At 43.2% G+C, this 19941-nt stretch overlaps 1 protein-coding gene across 3 annotated transcripts in view; it reads right to left on the bottom strand.

The window, feature by feature from the left end:
• mfsd8 (major facilitator superfamily domain containing 8) overlaps positions 1–19941 on the bottom strand; it is a 110635-nt gene that overhangs the window by 47080 nt on the left and 43614 nt on the right. For all 3 annotated transcript variants that reach the window (XR_010976028.1, XM_068042940.1, XM_068042933.1), the window contains 4 exons: positions 13618–13731; positions 4909–5053; positions 655–710; positions 454–562 (listed from right to left, as the gene is read on the bottom strand). Coding sequence is in view for 2 of the 3 variants with exons in the window: in XM_068042940.1 (XP_067899041.1) it covers positions 454–562; positions 655–710; positions 4909–5053; positions 13618–13731 (424 nt within the window). In the remaining variant the exon portion in view is untranslated. The remainder of the gene's footprint in view (positions 1–453; positions 563–654; positions 711–4908; positions 5054–13617; positions 13732–19941) is intronic.

The raw sequence follows: 19941 nt of genomic DNA on the forward strand, positions 1-19941 counted from the left end.
GCAGCACTTTCTGTTACCCACCTTGCCTTAATTATGTAAGAATATTCAGTTATGTCCTTTAAATTTAAAACCTGCAGCCAAAACGTTTAAACTTCTCATTCAATTCTGAAATGTAAAGAGACTGTACAAACCGTCTCAGGGACACAGACCAATAGCCACAACTACCATGAGGCCTAATTATGTAATTTATAATCCTCATCATAATTTTTTTTAATTATAGGGGCGCTTTGCTATGGGCACACAGCTAATGGATTCAAATAGAGCTTGAGGATGAAGGTTGATTTAATTTCATTCACATTTGACAAGATTAGGCAGTATTAAGAATGGATCCTGTGAATTGCTAGTCCCTTGGCAAATCATCTATTAATTATTAGAAGAACGGTGCGCCATACAGAATCAAATTAGCCGAGTACAGTACAGAAAAATAGCTTTGTAAACCAGAAAAACACTTACGTTTCAAAAATAGCAAACACAAATAGGATGATGAAAAACAGGATGTTGGACGTCACCACTGCAATTAGATCAATGTTGCCATAGGAATTTTCAAGCACCTCAGGACTTTCTACACAAAAGCACAGAAATACTCCATAGGCCACTATCCATATATTAATAATTTGATTCAACAGAAATCTCAGGAAAATGTGAATGAGTTACCTTGGATATTACCATCTTTACTTTTCATGCTATCCAAATCAATAACGCAATGCTCCCTGTGGGGCAAAAAATATATTGAAGGTTAAAACTGGGGCTAAAAAACAAATGTTTGTCTTTGTAGAGATGTTTAAAATTGTAATTTTAGATATGGTTTTAAAATGACAATTTGTACACACTTTTAAAATAATATTCTGTTGTGGCCCAATTGCCATAATAGTTTGGATTTTGCTCTCAGCAGCAAAGGAACGGAGCTTGCCATTCACCTCTCTGACAGTTGCCCATACATGTTTTGTGGGCTTGTCAGCAAAGATTTCCACTAATCTGGCATCTATTCCAATGTGGCACCCTCTACAGGGTGTCTGTGACTTCTGTGAACAGGGAAAGCAATAGCATAGCTCTTCAATCAAACAGATTGCAGAATCCGCATTGTGCTACATAGTGTCCAAACCAGGAAAATAGAAATTAGATTTAAATAATACACTGAAAGTGAAATAAAGATTTGATTCAGATTCAGAGATACAGCACTGAAACAGGCCCTTCGGCCCACCGAGTCTGTGCCGACCATTAACCACCCATTTATACTAATCCTACAATAATCCCATATTCCTACCACATCCTCACCTGTCCCTATATTCCCCTACCACCTATCTATACTCGGGGAAATTTATAATGGCCAATTTACCCATCACCTTGCAAGTCTTTTGGCTGTGGGAGGAAACCGGAGCACCCGGAGGAAACCCACGCAGACACAGGGAGAACTTGCAAACTCCACACAGGCAGTACCCAGAATTGAACCCAGGTCGCTGGAGCTGTGAGGCTTCGGAATAACCACTGCACCACTGTGCAGTGAGATTAAGGGAGATAGATAAAAGAGTCAGTCTGAAAATGTAAAAAAAAAAGTTTTGTTTTAAATCTCCAGCACAAATTCTCTTCTGAGGGAATGAGACACAACATTTATTTAAAAAAAATTCATGGCCAGAGAGGTTGTTCAGCAATAATTATCATTTAGCATATTACAAATTCACTTACCCCTGAATGCATTAGCCCTAACATATTCAGCCATTTTTAGCATGGAACTAGTGGCAAGTACCTCAAGTTCACACTATTAGAATTAGAACATTACAGCGCAGTACAGGTCCTTCAGCCCTCGATGTTGCGCCGACCTGTGAAACCATCTGACCTACACTATTCCATTTTCATCCATATGTCTATCCAATGACCACTTAAATGCCCTTAAAGTTGGCGAGTCTACTACTGTTGCAGGCAGGGCGTTCCACGCCCCTACTACTCTCTGAGTAAAGAAACTACCTCTGACATCTGTCCTATATCTATCACCCCTCAACTTAAAGCTATGTCCCCTCATGTTTGCCATCACCATCCGAGGAAAAAGACTCTCACTATCCACCCTATCTAACCCTCTGATTATCTTATATGTCTCTATTAAGTCACCTCTCCTTCTCCTTCTCTCTAACGAAAACACCCTCAAGTCCCTCAGCCTTTCCTCGTAAGACCTTCCCTCCATACCAGGCAACATCCTAGTAAATCTCCTCTGCACCCTTTCCAAAGCTTCCACATCCTTCCTATAATGCGGTGACCAGAACTGCACGCAATACTCCAGGTGCGGCCTCACCAGAGTTTTGTACAGCTGCAGCATGACCTCGTGGCTCCGAAACACGATCCCCCTACTAATAAAAGCTAACACACCATATGCCTTCTTAACAGCCCTATTAACCTGGGTGGCAACTTTCAGGGATTTATGTACCTGGACACCAAGATCTCTCTGTTCATCTACACTACCAAGAATCTTCCCATTAGCCCAGTACTCTGCATTCCTGTTACTCCTTCCAAAGTGAATCACCGCACACTTTTCCGCATTAAACTCCATTTGCCATCTCTCAGCCCAGCTCTGCAGCCTATCTATGTCCCTCTGTACCCTACAACATCCTTCGGCACTATCCACAACTCCACCGACCTTCGTGTCATCCGCAAATTTACTAACCCACCCTTCTACACCCTCTTCCAGGTCATTTATAAAAATGACAAACAGCAGTGGCCCCAAAACAGATCCTTGCGGTACACCACTAGTAACTAAACTCCAGGATGGACATTTGCCATCAACCACCACCCTCTGTCTTCTTTCAGCTAGCCAATTTCTGATCCAAAGCTCTAAATCACCTTCAACCCCATACTTCCGTATTTTCTGCAATAGCCTACCGTGGGGAACCTTATCAAACGCCTTACTGAAATCCATATACACCACATCCACTGCTTTACCCTCATCCACCTGTTTGGTCACCTTCTCGAAAAACTCAATAAGGTTTGTGAGGCACGACCTACCCTTCACAAAACCGTGCTGACTATCGCTAATGAACTTATTCTTTTCACTATTGAAGTGATTTCAATGCCAATTCTACTGGCGTGGACTACACAGCGCACCCTGTGGAGAATTGGTGTATCTCTGACAGCAACTTTCAGATTTCTGCGTATAACTGCCTCTGTGCATACTCCAGAAGTTGCTGTCAAATTTCCTCCATTATAACAGTAAGTGTTGACTGCCTCACCATTATTCTCATCACAAATTCTGGGCCATTGTTAAAGCAATGGTCCCTCTAAGAGAGTCATGTCTGAATGCCAGTCTTGACTGTTATTATAACTTGAGCTTTACATTTAAGCATAGTAATGTTTTTCTGTTACATATGGAAGCAGAAGGGAAAGGTAGTTGGACGTCCTAGTAGGAAACCAAGGAATGAATGCTAGTGTAGATCTGTATGGATAGAATTATCTCACCTTGACCATGGAACACAGCATTCATACAGAAGCTGAAGAGCATAAAAACAATTGTCCAATTTTCTGTTTAAAAAAAAAAATCAAGCATATGTATTTTCACTGGGTTGCTGTGTAAAGATCAGGAGCAAAAACCCAGACTGATTTTTTTTTTTTGCCCCAACCTTTAGTCTTCAGCTCTGAGAATTAAATCTCGGAATTTCTGGTCTGGATAACTCAGTTACACTGAAAATACATTACTGGACAAACTTTTCAGTCAATTGAAAAAAAAAATTTGTTTAGAATTGTTTTCTGATCTGAATGTTATAATTAAATACACAACTTAATAATGACAAAAAGGTTTTGAGACAGGGTTCAACATAATGCTGTAGAGAGTATAGAAAGCTCCACCGAGATAATAAAAAACTATGATTCAAATACACTTTATAGAATTTTTAAATGTTTAAATATCATGAAATCTTCTGAACCTTTGTGGAGTAGACTATATTTAACAATTCCAGTACTGAATCTGCATGACTGTGGGTGAGCAACTTTCATGTTTTTCTTTCCATTTGTGTGTTTGTAGAATAGTTATACTCAGCAAGGTGAGGAGCGTTAGTGCTGGTAGATGGAACACCTTCCATTACAGGCACCCAGCATCAGCATTAAACACTCCCAGTCAGCTGCAGCGGAAAAACCCTTCTACTCTGATAATGTGACATGTGAATGTGATTGCCAATTTGGTGCCACTTTTGGGCAGTGGGCACATTTCCATTAGGAACAGGATTGATATGAACCAAACTCATGATATGTAGGCCTCCTACAGCCAGAAGAGGGAGGGAATGCCTGCATTCCACCAGTTTGAGCCAGATTTGCTCGAGATTTTGTCTCAGAAATGACTGTAGCCTAACACAGCTACCACCCAATCTCCAGTACCTTATCCTTCAACAGCTTCATTTTGTTTCACACGGTTCTATTCCTTTGTGTCCAGCCATTTCACCCTCCATTCCCTAGCCAAGACAGTGGGCAGATTATTCACTCCAGGTTACTACCCTTAAGCCAACCACCAGGATATCAAATACAATCATTCCATTTGGCACCTTCTCCAAAAGGACTCACCATATTTGGAGTTTTGGATCCAATCTTTTCTGATGGAACACAATCTTATTTAGAGGGGGTGGAGAGGGGGAAAATAATTCCCATTACACATGTACACTCCAGGCAGCTGGTCACAAAGGAGCATAGGTGAGAAACAATAATGTTCCAGATCTCTCATGTGAGCACATACCAAGCTGAATTTCACTCAGGGAAGGAAATACATAAAGAAGGGAGTTAAAAAACAGTTTTTGCCACAAAATCTTTGCCAACAAAACCCTAGTGTCAACTAGCATAGGAAAGCTTTTTTGAAACAAGTGTACAATGCAATTATTACCACCACCTTGTTACTGATATCATAAAACTTGGTAAAATGAAGCAGCCATCAGTACTTACCTGAATAACGCAATAATAAGAACAATATTTGCAACTCCTAGAAAAGCTCCTAGGAAAGCTGGTGCAGTGTACATGTTCAATTCAAGATCAATCAACTTCCAAGACACTCCTGTTTGTCCAATGCCTGTCATAGCAGTCTGCAAAGCTGAAACAGAATAAATTTAGAAAGCAACCTATCTATCTTTGTGACTATTAACACTCAAAGTCATGAGTACAGCAGTTGTCCTGTTGTTGAACATCAATAAAAATATTTTACTTAATATATTAATGCTGAATACAGCACAATTATTAAAAATTGAATTGCACAGGTGACCATAACTCTTCTCCTAGAAGTGAATATCCACCAAGAATAAACAATGGTTCACTATTTGAGCCTCCAAAGAACAATCATTCTCAACCAATAAAGGCAAATTAAACTAAATATAGGTCAAGCCTGAATCTCCAAATTACTGAAAACTCTCCATATTGGGTGTAGCTAATGTCACCCAATCAACCAGTTTTTCGCATTTTGTTCCCTGTTCCAATCTCATGCAGCCATATACTTCTGGTTGCCCCATTATCTCTGCTCATCTCCAATCGACAGATTGCAACTCCTCCATTTAGCATTGCCTCCAAGAAGTTTGGCTTCATCTTTTACACTAAATATTTATTTTCTTCTCAACAAGGACTGAGTTAGAAGGACTCCCCAGATGTGCCTGCAGTAGTCAAGCCTTGAATGATCCTGGGTTTTATTAGAGAATTATGAGTTCTTGAATGGAAAAGGATTGTTTGGCATGAAAACTTAGCCAAGCTTCTTGGAGAAACATTTTGTAGTGGAGTAGTTGTGGGAGATCAACTGAAGATCAATGGAGATAATGAGGCAAAAATGTTGATTGGCAAAGAAGCATTGAGGGTGTAGCCAAAGGTACGTGATCATAACTGTTATTAATCTTGCAAAAGAAATTAACATAATTCAAAAATCCTTGTCTTCATCTAAGAATTTCTCCTTGACCTTTCCAATCTCTACAAAATGCTCATCTATATATTCCCTCCTAAACACTCCATTCCTCTGACTCTAGCATTTGGTGCACCAGCCTTTCACCTCACCATTGGTGGCTCCTTCAGTCACCTCAGTTCTACTCCATAGAACACACTCTCAAAATCATTCTGCCTCTCTTTCTCTGTCCTCCTACACCTTTAAAATAAAGGAAGTACAGAGTTACCTTAAAATCCATCTCATGTTATTCTTATATTTAAAAAGGGAGCTAAAACAAGTCCAGGGAACTATAAACAAGTTTAGCTTGACATTAAGTAAACAAGTAATAGAGAAATATCAAGAAACCAAAAATATAATTAAATAGTCAGCATGGTCTTTGAGAAAGTAACAGGAAGAGTAGACAAGGGTAATGCAAGAGATGTTATATACTTGAGTTTTCAAAAGTCTTTCCATTAGGTCTCATAGTGCACTCATGACTAAGGTCAGAACATGTGGAGTCAGGCAACAAGTAGCAGAATGTATAGCAAGCTGGCTACAAAACAGAAAATAGAATATCGGGATTAAAGGTATTTTACTCAAACTGGCAGAAGTTGAAAGGTGCGAAACATATAAGATTCTGAAGGGGTTTGACAGGGTAGACACTGAGAGGTTGTATTCCCTGGCTGGAGAATCTAGAACACGGGGCACAGCCTCAGGATAAGGGGTCTATCATTTAGGACAGAGATGAGGAGAAATTTCTTCATTCAGAGGGTTGTGAATCTTTGAAATTGTCTACCCCAAAGGGTTGTGGATGTTCCATCAGTGAGTATATTTAATGTTGAAATAGATAAGATTTTTGATCTTCAGGGATTCAAGGAATATGGGGCGCAAATGGGAAGGTGGAGTTGAGGCAAAAGATCACCCATGATTGTGTAAATGGCAAATACATTTCAATATAAACAAGTATCCTGTGAGGCGCAAGGAGGACAAATGCTTCTAGAAAAATAGGTGTCCTAACGGGGTGCAGGGACAAAGGGATTTAGGGGTACAGATTGACAAATTATTTAAAGTTAACAGGGCCACTTAAAAATGCAAACAAAGCACTGGGGAACTGAAAAGCATAAAAGTGAAGTTAAACTCATGTAGCACCTTGGTTAGACTATATGATATAAAGGATATAGAGGCACTGGAGAAGGTAATACTGGAACTGATGGGTTATAACAATCAACAAAAAACTGAACGGGCCGGGGTTCTTTTCTCGAGAAAAGAGAAGGCTGAAAGTAGAACTAATACAGGTTTTATAAATTTTGAAGGGGTTTGATAGGATAGGCACACTTCTGGGGAATCCAAAACTAGGGGCAATAAATATAACAGATAGTCACGAATAAATTCATGAGAAACCTCTTTAGCCAGAGAGTGGTTAGAATGGGAACTTGCTGCCACATGGATTAGTTGACATGAACAGCAGAGACAGATTTAAGGGGACAGATAAGTACATAAGGGAGAAACAAATAAAAGAATATAATGATATAAAGGCCTGCTACCCGACCCGAGCCCGACAGGACCCGACGACACGTGTCGGGTTCAGGTCGGTCCGGGCCGGACACACACGGTAAGTGCTCTGCTGGTAAATATTGAAATTATAAAAAAAAAAAAACTTACCTGAGCTGGGAGTCCGGGATGAAACGGAGTTTCGGCAGTGAGCGAGTGACATCATTGTGATGTCATCACGCATGCGCTGCAGCTTCCTAGTCTGAAGGTAAGTAAAGGGATGGTCGGGTCCGGCTCGGGCTCGGGGCAAAATTGGACTGACTCTGGCCAGGTTGGGCTGGGCGAGTTGGGTTCTTTTTCCCGACCTGAGCAGGCCTTTATACTGATAGGATTAAATGAAGTCAAGTGGGAGGAGGCTTGTAAGTAGCATAAACACTGGGATGGGCTAGATGGATCGAACGGTCTGTTTCTCTGCTGTAAGTTCTACATAATTCTATCTTTTCCACCTAGCTTTTTGCCAGTTCTTCAAGCTTCTTCCTTCCCGGCATTGTGTCATTTTCAATAATTTAGAATGTGTTTATGGTTGAAGTGCTATCAAATGCAAATGGTTGTTTTAGTTGTATTTCTCTGTTCTAGTGCAATAATTTCTACAGCATGCAGATGTATTTTTTTTTTCTGTCTGCAATTCATTCCCCTCCCCCTATTCTGAAAGCAGCAATTTTCTCATTGAGTTGCAGTTCCACAGAGGAGGGTGACCTCCAGTAACTCAGCTTAGGCTAATTGATCATGCATGAGTCTGCACAGAGTGATAGCAAGATTTTTGACAATGAAGGACATCACAGCATTCATACATGCAAATTTCTAAGTAGCAGTCACTGTTTATTTATCAATAACAAAAAAACAGTCAATTTTTCCCCTTCTCCAACTTGGGTATGTTGCAGCCTCCCTGGCTGAAGTCAATTAATTTAGCATAAACCCGAAATTGAACTTGGGACTCTCTTCGTCTGTATGGCCAGAGACAGAGATTATATCACGATGGCCCAGAAAGCATTTTTCATTTTGTAATGGGTAAATAGGAACATAGGAGCAGGAGTAGGCCAGTCAGCCCATCGAGCCTGACCCACTATTCAATACAATCATGGCTGATCTTCCATTTCAATGCCTTTTTCCCCACACTATCTTCATATCCCCTTATGTCATTTGTATTTAGAAATCTGTCAATCGCTGCTTTAAACATACTCAATGACTGAGCTTCTACAGCCCTCTAGGGTAGAGAATTCCAAAGATTCACAAGCCTCTGAGTAAAGAAATTTCTCCTCATCTCTGATCTATGGCTTCCTCTTTATTTTGAAATTGTGTCCCCTGATTCTAGACTCCCCAGCTGCATCTACCCTGTCTATCCCTTTAAGTATTTTGTAGGTTTCAATGAGATCACCTCTCATTCTTCGAAACTCTAGAAAATACAGGCCCAGTTTCCCCAATCTCTCTTCATTGGACAATCCCGCCATCCCGGGAACAAGTCTGGTGAACCTTCGTTGCATTCGCTCTATGGCAATAATATCCTTCCGAAGGTAAGGGGATCAAAACTGCACACAGTACTCCAGGTGCGGTCTAACCAAGGTTCTGTACAATTGAAGCAAGGTTTCACTACTCCTGTACTCAAATCCTCTTGTGATAAAGGCTAACATACCATTAGCCTTCTTAATTGCTTGCTGCACCTGCATGTTAGCTTTCAGTAACTTACTGACAAGGACACCCAGGTCCCTTTGTACATCTACACTTTCTAACCTATGACCATTTAAGAAATATTCTGCACATCTGTTCCTCCTACCAAAGTGGATAACCTCACATTTTTCCACATCATATTCTGTCTGCCACGTTCTTGCCCACTCACCAAGTCTGTCCAAATCCCCTTGAAGCCGCTTTGCAACTTCTTCACAACACACATTTCCACCTAGTTTTGTGCAATCCGTGAACTTGGAAATATTACATTTGGTCCCCACATCCAAATCATTAATATATATTGTGAACAGCTGAGGCCCAAGCACTGTTCCCTGCGGAACCCCACTAGTCACAGCCTGCCAACACGAGAATGACCCGTTTATTCCTACTCTCTGCTTTCTGCCTGTTAACCAATCCTTAATCCATGCCAGTATATAACCTCCTATCCCATATGCTTTAATTTGGCGAACCAACCAACGTTATCAAAAGCAAAATCCAAGTATACCACGTCCACCAACTCCACTTTATCGATTCTGTTAGTAACATCCTCAAAAAACTCCAATAGGTTCGTCAAACATGATTTCCCATTCATAAATCCATGTTGACTATGCCCAATCAGATCATTATTATCGAAGTGTCCATTTAACACATCCTTTAGATTGGATTCTAGCATTTTCCCAACGACTGATGTAAGGCTAACAGGTCTGCAATTCCCTGTTTTCTCTCTCCCTCCCTTCTTAAATAATGGAGTGACATCTGCGACCTTCCAATCTGCAGGAACCACTCCAGAATCTATAGAATTTTGGAAGATGATCACCAATGCATCCACTATCTCCAAAGCTACCTCTTTCAACACTCTGGGATGTAGAATATCAGGTCCTGAGGACTTATCAACTTTCAGCCCCATTAATTTCTCCAATACAACCTTCTTACCAATACTAATTTCCTTCAATTCCTCATTCCCCCTAATCCCTTGGATCTCTAATTCTGGGAGATTTCTTGTATCTTCATCAGTGAAGACAGACACAAAGTAATCATTTAGCTTCTCTGCCATTTCTCTATTCCATTATAAATTCTTCTGACACTGCCTGTAATGGACCCACATTTGTCTTAGCCAAACGTTTCCTTTTTACATACCTATAGAAGCTTTTACAGTTTGTTTTAATATTTTTAGCTAGCTTACATTATTCTCCCTTTCTTTATCAGTTTCTTCTTTTCTAAAAGGGATAGTGCAGATGATTTAACATCAAAATGTATTGTCGGTGAAATTTATAGATGCAGTAACCAGGGAATGACAGACAGTATTTCACAAGTTTCAGCTGTTGGTTAAACAGTAAAATAAATGTATCACTATACCTGTCCACAACTGATTGTATGTGGCCTACATTGGAACTTAAGGAAGGACTTGGAATTTTGTCATGCCCTATCACAACTCTCAAAAACACATCAGAACATTTCACATAGAAGAAGTTACTTCCGAGGACAGTAACTATTATGCAGAATGTCTTGTGATGCATAGTAATATCCAAACTGCAATGAGATGATTAAGAACAAAGAACAGTACAGCACAGGAACAGGCCATTCGGCCCTCCAAGCCTGCACCGATCTTGATGCCTGCCTAAACTAACACCTTTTGCACTTCCGGGGCCCATATCCCTCTCTTCCCTTCCTATTCATATATTTGTCAAGATGTCTCTTAAACGTCACTATCGTATCTGCTTCCATCACCTCCCCTGGCAGCAAGTTCCAGGCACTCACCGCCCTCTGTGTAAAAGACTTGCCTCGCACATCCCCTCTAAACTTTGCCCCTCGCACCTTAAACCTATGTCCCCTAGTAACTGACTCTTCCACCCTGGGAAAAAGCTTCTGACTATCCACTCTGTCCATGCCGCTCATAACTTTGTAAACCGCTATCATGTCGCCCCTCCACCGCCGTCGTTCCAGTGAAAACAATCCGAGTTTTTCCAACCTCTCCTCATAGCTAATGCCCTCCAGACCAGGCAACATCCTGGTAAACCTCCTAGTACCCTCTCCAAAGCCTCCACGTTCTTCTGGTAGTGTGGCGACCAGAATTGCACGCAATATTCTAAGTGTGGCCTAACTAAGGTTCTGTACAGCTGCAACATGACTTGCCAATTTTTATACTCTATGCCCCGACCGATGAAGGCAAGCATGCCGTATGCCTTCTTGACTACCTTATCCACCTGCGTTGCCACTTTCAGTGACCTGTGGACCTGTACGCCCAGATCTCTCTGCCTGTCAATACTCCTAAGGGTTCTGCCATTTACTGTATACTTCCCACCTGCATTAGACCTTCCAAAATGCATTACCTCACATTTGTCCGGATTAAACTCCATCTGCCATTTCTCCGCCCAAGTCTCCAACCGATCTATATCCTGCTGTATCCTCTGACAATCCTCATCATTATCTGCAACTCCACCAAACTTTGTGTCGTCCGCAAACTTACTAATCAGACCAGCTACATTTTCCTCCAAATCATTTATATATACTGCAAACAGCAAAGGTCCCAGTACTGATCCCTGCGGAACACCACTAGTCACATCCCTCCATTCAGAAAAACACCCATCCACTGATACCCTCTGTCTTCTATGACTGAGCCAGTTCTGTATCCATCTTGCCAGCTCACCTCTGATCCCGTGTGACTTCACCTTTTGTACCAGTCTGCCATGCGGGACCTTGTCAAAGGCTTTACTAAAGTCCATGTAGATAACATCCACTGTCCTTCCTTCATCAATCATCTTTGTCACTTCCTCAAAAAACTCAATCAAATTAGTAAGACACGACCTCCCCTTCACAAAACCAAGCTGTCTCTTGCTAATAAGTTCGTTTGTTTCCAAATGGGAGTAAATCCTGTCCCGAATAATCCTCTCTAATAGTTTCCCTACCACTGACGTAAGGCTCACCGGCCTATAATTTCCTGGATTATCCTTGTCACCCTTCTTAAACAAAGGCACAACATTGGCTATTCTCCAGTCCTCTGGGATCTCACCTGTAGCCAATGAGGATGCAAAGATTTCTGTCAAGGCCCCAGCAATTTCTTCCCTTGCCTCTCTCAGTATTCTAGGGTAGATCCCATCAGGCCCTGGGGACTTATCTACCTTAGTGCTTTGCAAGACACCCAACACCTCCTCCTTTTTGATAATGAGATGACTGAGACTATCTGCACTCCCTTCCCTAGGCTCATCATCCACCAAGTCCTTCTCTTTGGTGAATACTGATGCAAAGTACTCATTTAGCACCTCGCCCATTTCCTCTGGCTCCACACATAGATTCCCATCTCTGTCCTTGAGTGGGCCAACCCTTTCCCTGGTTACCCTCTTGCTCTTTACATATGTATAAAAAGCCTTGGGATTTTCCTTAATCCTGTTTGCCAATGGCTTTTCATGACCCCTTTTAGCCCTCCTAACTCCTTGCTCAAGTTCCTTCCTACTGTCTTTATATTCCTCAAGTGCTTCATCTGTTCCTAGCATTCCAACCCTTACAAATGCTTCCTTTTTCTTTTTGACTAGGCTCACAATATCCCGTGTTATCCAAGCTTCCAGAAACTTGCCAAACTTGTCTTTCTTCCTCACAGGAACATGCTGGTCCTGGATTCCAATCAGCTGACGTTTGAAAGACTCCCACATGTCAGATGTTGATTTACCCTCAAACAGCCGCCCCCAATCTAAATTCTTCAGTTCCTGCCTAATATTGTTATAATTAGCCTTCTCCCAATTTAGCACCTTCACCCGAGGACTACTCTTATCCTTATCCACAAGTACCTTAAAACTTATGGAATTATGGTCACTGCTCCCGAAATGCACCCCCACTGAAACTTCGACCACCTGGCCGGGCTCATTCCCCAATACCAGGTCCAGAATGGCCCCATCCCTAGTTGGACTATCCACATACTGTTTCAAGAAGCCCTCCTGGATGCTCCTCACAAATTGACCAGTAATCTATTGTGGTAGTGTTGGTTAAGAAAATAATACTGGGAGAATGCCCAGCTCTTCATCGACGAGTGCCACAGGATTTTAACAAACTGATTAGGCCTTAGTCTGATACCGCATCCAAAGAAATTCTGACAATGCGAAATTCCCTGAGTAGTGCATTGGAGTGTCAGGCTAGGTTATGAGCTGAAATCCTGCATCGGGGCAGAACCCACAACTTTCTGACTTGGAAGTGAGAGTGTTACTAACCAAGCCACTTTGACAAGAAGCAGAAGGAGAGGATTTGTGAACCACAAAACTCAATCCTATTTTTTCCTTTTCTGTGGCAGTGCTACTGGCAGCAGGAACAGAGTGCTTCCTTTATACTTTCAGGTCCATTACCATTTGATGTGGCACAATCAACACCATAATTAGTCCAGAATAAAGTTAACAGCTCAGTAAGATGATCAAAAAGCAAAAAAAAAGCAGAGTTAAAATAAAACACACAACAAGAAACACATGGAGGGAGTGATGGTGAGGTGCTGACTTGCGAATCTCATCAGTAACTACTTGCCAATGACCAAAACATTGTTACACATACAAGATTTGTACCTGGCCCCAGTATAAAACCCAGTGCCTGACTAGCACTGATATTTGCCATTGCAGTGGTCCTTTCCTGAAGTGAAGTTGCACCAGCAACATATGATCGTACAACAGCAACGTTTCCTAAACAAAAGAAAAAGCAGTACATCAAGGAATAGAAAGGCAGGCGCTACTGGGTTTACCACAAATACAACAAGCACAAAATGCATTCTTTTTGCAGAAGTCACCTGTTAGGATCACATGAGGAGGGGTCGAAAAGCTCCCCTCTTATCCCACTCCTTTGACGGTAACAGGATTTATTTCTTTTGAAAAGTGGATATGCTTTATGTGTTTAACCCTTTATTCATTTATTTATTTAGAGATACAGCACTGAAACAGGCCCTTCGGCCCACCGAGTCTGTGCCGACCAACAACCACCCATTTATACTAACCCTACAGTAATCCCATATTCCCCATCACCTACCTACACTAGGGGCAATTTACAACGGCCAACTTACCTATCACCTGCAAGTCTTTAGATGTGGGAGGAATCCGGAGCACCCGGCTAAAACCCACGCAGACACGGAGAACTTGCAAACTCCGCACAGGCAGTACCCAGAATCGAACCCGGGTCACTGGAGCTGTGAGGCAGCTGTGCTAACCACTGCGCCACTGTGCCGCCCATTTTATGTGCTATGATCCTAAAAGAACCAATTGGAAAGGTTTTCTTGAGTTTAAACAAGAAAGAAGTTAGTTTATTGTACTTAAAACCAAAATCCAATCTAAGTAAAATAATAAACTACGCCCCAACTTTCACACACACATACAGAGACAAGAATTACACACACACACACACACACACACAAATAGGTTACAGAGTGGGAAAGAATAGATTGGTTGGATTAGAGTCCCGAACAATAAAAAAAAGGGTATACAGTCTGTGGAGTCTGGTAACTCAGTTGTCTTCTGGCTAAACCTGGTGTTCATGAAGTTTCTGGCTGGTAGAGGTGGCCAATTGGTTCAGGGTTTTCTTGGAGACAATGATGCAGATAGTTTTCCTCCCAGGATCTCTGTCTGCAGCAATGATAGGCTTGGATGCTTGCAGCCAGCAGACAGGATTCGAATTTGCAAGGTCATATGGAGGCCCCACTTGGGTCCTTTACTGATGCTTGTCTGTCTGTAGATAGAAGGAACAGTTTGTTTCACACAGATGGAGTGTCTGTCACATGATGGCCCAGTGTATTCTCTCTTTTGCAACTTAATTAGATCAGGTCTAAGAATGCCAATCTCTCTTAGGTTCCAATGTTTCAGTGATTACCCTTTGAGTGGTCCATGTTCACCAGTGTTAATATTCCAAGATTGCCTTTAATGTCTTGTTAATGAAGGCATGGCAGGTAGTCCATTCAAAATTCTCAGACCATTGTTCTGGTTGGAGATATCCAGAACTACGTCTCCATCTTGATACATTGGTATGTAGGGGATTTAGATGTAAATTGCAGTGGCCATTTTGGCTGCTAGCAGTGACCTTTTATCAGTTCTTTGTCTCTTGCTTTCTTTTTAAAGTTTAATTCAGGTTTCTAACTGATGAATTAAAAAAAATCATTTGGCATAGCACGTATTCATGACAAATGTTATTTCATCGAGCTGTTTGGTGCTTTTGAATTACAACTGATGCTGAAAAATCAGAAAGGATTTCAAAAAGATGTATGTACTGTAAAAGCTTTGTTATCCAGCATGTGCTGGACCCGAGAGGTGCCAGATAAGCAAAAGTTCCAGTTAATCAAGAGTTGTACTCACCAAGGCGGGTGGGGATTCACCTTCCACTCCGAAGTTATTGCCAGAAGAGCGAAGGGTACACAGGGACCAGCACTGGGAAAGCCAATTTTTAATTTTTCCTTAATCCTTTAGGATCAGTGCACCAAGATAGTACGCAGGAGAGTCCACCCTTTCCAACGAGCCATCCCCAGTGGAGATTGGACGCAGATCTCCAGAGCAAAATGGGTCTGACTGCAGGTACCAAGAATCCCATTATAGTGAATGGAGAACCAGTCACCAAGGCAAGGTAGCATTTCTAACTGCAGATGGCAACCTGAATTCCCGCAGAAATTCTGGATAATAGAGCTTGCTGGGTAACAAAGCTTTTACTGTATATGTAATTTTATGTATAACCATATTACACCACCCATATCGTTATGAAACTGGTATTCAGCCCATATAGGTTTGAAGTTGTCATGGTAAATGCTCCTGGAATAGGAAAATTGAAATACCCCTCCTGAGTCTTGGGCCTCAAAGGCTAAAAATTGGATAAGGTACATTAGTGAGCGCGGGGATCACAATGAGCGATTACTCCGCACCCGATGGAAGTGATGTAGACTTCACGCTGCCTGCTTATCTCCATGATTGTGGTGTACAGCCCAGCAGGGGCTCCAGATTTGTGTGAGGTTAGCATCAATTAAAGCCAGCCTACACTTTTAAAACAAGTCTGCATCTCTTGTAGGAAAAATTCATTCTAGCAGCAGCAGGGGCTGGAAATGGGCAGTGAAAGAGTATCCGTGCAGGAGGAAATCAGAGCAAAGGAGCATCAGGCCAGAGAGCGGGCCTACAAGTTCTCAGGTGCATCACTGGAGGCCTTACTGCTGCAGCTGGAAAGGAGGAGAGGTCATTTTTCTGCAGGGAGAAGGAGACCCTCCACACAAGCACTCAGAAGGGAATGGGAACAATTAGCGACAGAGGTCAATGCCATGAGTGTGGCCCAAGGACCTGGGTACAGTGCTGGAAAAAGTTCAATGATCTCACTCGTGTGGTCAAGGTCAATGAATGCATCTTCAAATGCCATCTCCTACCAAACGCACCAACAATTTCACACATTGCTCAATACAACACATCCTGCCACTCACCCATCAATAATTTCTAGCATCAGAACTCATGCCTAATATTCATATGCTCCATTTCACCCTCACACACTCACCACTGCTGCAAGCCTCACACCCACATCTCGCAGCTTCTACATATTTCCAATTATTCAGCTGTGACAGGCACATCACCCGAACACACTCACTGACACTTTTCCCGCTCTCTTGCAGGACAAGGTGACACATAACAGGACAAGGTGACACATAACAGGAGGAGCAAGGAACCAGTGGGGAACAAACACAGCTGCATCTCCTCACCCCCTTGAAGGAGACTGTGCTCCGCATTATTGGTGCCTCGTCACAGAGACCATGGCAACCAGCGCCGCTGAAGCTACCCAGGATGATGGTATGTTCCTGCCTTATGTGCCTTCTCAATTTCCACTTCATCCTCATCCGACAATCTGCTATGAAGTACAAGCTGCAAACAACGTTACCATGGATCTTTTGCTTTCCACCAACCAACTCCCTTCCCTTACCCCTAACCCTTCCTTGTGCATTTATATTTTCCATCGACCCAAGACCTGCCACCTGGCTAGCCAGTGATGCCTGATGATAAAGGGCGAGAAGAGAACACCTTTGAGGAAGATGCACAATCACTTGATCTGACATCCACAGCCGCCAGCTCAGTTACTGACACTACGCATACTTTAGAGGGTAGTTATATAGGCAGGACCTGCATGTAGTGAGTCACCAGAAGCAAGTGGGCTGCAGCAAGGCTGAGGGAAAGGATAGCGCATGTGCCAGCTCCCCAGAAGGCGAGGTTACAGACAAGTTCTGCTGCAGAGGACTCAGATGAATACTTTGATCTGGTGGCATATAGAAAAGGGATGATAGATATGCACACCAAAATGCTTGGTGCTTTGGCAGGCCTGCCACAAAGCCTGTCGTCACTGTCAAGGAGCATGGAAGAGTGCAGCTCCAACTTGGCACAGGGTGTCGTGCAGAGCTTGGAGACCATCCTTTCCAGTGTGGAAGTGGTGGCCAACTCCATGATAGCACTTGCGCATTCAGTCGTGACGCAGCGTGTGATAGCCAATGTCTCAGTTTCCATTGCAGCACAGGCAGAAGCCACCCAACATCTTGGTGGTGCAGTGGAAGCAGAGACTGAGGTCATAAGATCTCTGCTTGTTTCCATGCAAGCCCAGCTTGATGCTATGCAAGCTCAGACTGGTGCCATCATGGCTGTGGATACCAGTGCTCAAAAGGCTTAAGGTCTCACAGTAGTCCTACAATTAAAAAACAGACTTGCGTTTATATAGCGCCTTTCACAACCACCAGACATCTCATGGCATTTTACAGCCAATGAAGTACTTTGGAAGTGTCGTCACCATTGTGATGTAGGAAATGCGGCAGACAATTTGCGCACAGCAAGCTCCCACAAACAGCAATGTGATACTGACCAGATAATCTGTTTTGCGATGTTGATTGAAGGATAAATATCGGCCAGGACACTGGGAAAACTCACCTGCTCTTTTGCAAAACAGTGGCATGGGATGTTTACTGCCCATCTCAGAGAGCAGACGAGGCTCGGCTTAATAATTCATTCAAAAAACGGCACCTCCGACAGTGTAGCACTCTCTCAATACTGGACTGGAGTGTCAGCCTTGATTTTTGTGTTCAAGTCCTAAAGTGGGACTTGGACCCACAACCTTCTGACTCAGAGGCAAGAGTGCTACCCACTGAGCATGGTTGACACACAAATCTCTCCAATAAATCACGATGATCATTGAGGCCCCATCCCAGGGAGTGGCAGTGGCTCCAAGGTGCACGAACCTGCTGTCCACTCCCAGGATGACAACATTCGTGCTCCCACCACTGTCACCTCAACAGTGCCCTTGCTGTTGTGTGTCAGCTGGTCAGCCCAGACCGCTACTGCCTATGGTGCAGTCCAAAGCCAGGTCCTCAAGGCACAGATCTATTCGAGGGCATCCTGAAGACTATCTAGACTCCTCTATTGAAAGTCAGCAGTTTTCCACCAAGAATGCTGCAGTCACTGGGGTAGCACAGTGTTGGAGCACTAAGTCAAGCAAAGGCACCTGCAAGACAGGCACTAAAGAAAAGCACAAGGGTTAATAGTTCAGTGTTGTATGCAACATTGAAAGTGTTGTTGGATAAAGTCAGTATGGAGTGGCTGGTGTACAGTATCTTTTATTTCAGGATTTTTGCCAAGAGGATGCTATGATGGTCCATAACAGAGGGATTGGAAAGTAGGGAATTGTGGAGTTAATGTAATTTTTTTTTTTTTAGGGAAACCAGAGTCTGACAAGATGCTCACAGACAGTCCATCCAGAGCAACAATATCGTGGATGCCTCCTCTCTTCCTCCTGAGGTTGTTGCCGACAGCCTAGTGGCAAGGGCTGTGCCCTCATAATTGCCAGGCTATGCAGGACACAGCAGACCACTACAAATCGTGAGACACCCTCTGGCAAGTCGTGGAGGGGGGCCTCCGGTGGTCCAGTCAACGGTACCGATGGTCTGCTCCATGACATTCCTCATTGCAGCATGACTGTTGTTGTCGAAGCATTATCCATGTGTGGTCGGGTTGTGGAGAGGAGTCATTAGCCTCGTGTAGAGTAGGTAGCCCTTGTCGTCAAGCAGCCATCCTCCAGTTCAACGTGATGGCTTGAAGACAGTGGGAACGGCTGACTGACACAGGATGAAAGCATTATGAGCGCTGCCAGGATAGTGGGCATTCACTAACATCATGTTCTAGGCATGAACACACAACAAGTCACATCGTTAAGATGTGGTGCCTGCATGGCCACGTTCTTGAAATCGAAGGCTCCCTGCATCACTGGGAATCCCACCACCCTAGCAAAGGCATATGCCCCCTCCTCCTGCTTCTCTATGCTTAGAGAGAAGACAATGAATTACCCTCTCCTTGTGTACTGGACCTCGACTGACCTCACAGATGCAGCGATGCAAGGAAAACTGAGAAATGTCGGTGATGTTGCCAGCTCCAGCTTGGAAGGATCTGCTGGCATAGAAATTGAGGGTCTCAGTGACCTTGACGGTCATTGGAAGCGCTGTCCTTGCCCTGCACTGCAGCTGCAGGTCCAAAGTGGTGACATAGTTCGGTGACCTCTTCCTTAGTGAAACTTAGCCACTGCAGGCACTGCTTCTGGCTGAGGTGGAGGTAGGAGACGTGCTCTCTAAAGACTCTAGGTGAATAAGATCTCCTCTTAAGAACCCTCCTCTTAAGAACCCTCCTCTTCCTCCCTCTATGAACAGCTTCTCCTCTCTGCTTCCTCTGCTCCATCTCCATGTCCTGCCGCAGCCCAAGAGGAACTGTAATTATAGCCACCAGGACTTGAAAGCAAATTTCTGCTCAGAGGCCTTTCAAATCCACATCATTCCTTCCAAAGGTCCACAACACACTGTTCTGGCTGAAAGAACTTCTACCAATTCCTCCAACAACATAGTACACAGTACGTCCACTAAC

This window comes from Heterodontus francisci, chromosome 1 (assembly GCF_036365525.1).
Source record: "Heterodontus francisci isolate sHetFra1 chromosome 1, sHetFra1.hap1, whole genome shotgun sequence".
Classification (NCBI taxonomy): Eukaryota; Metazoa; Chordata; class Chondrichthyes; order Heterodontiformes; family Heterodontidae; genus Heterodontus; species Heterodontus francisci.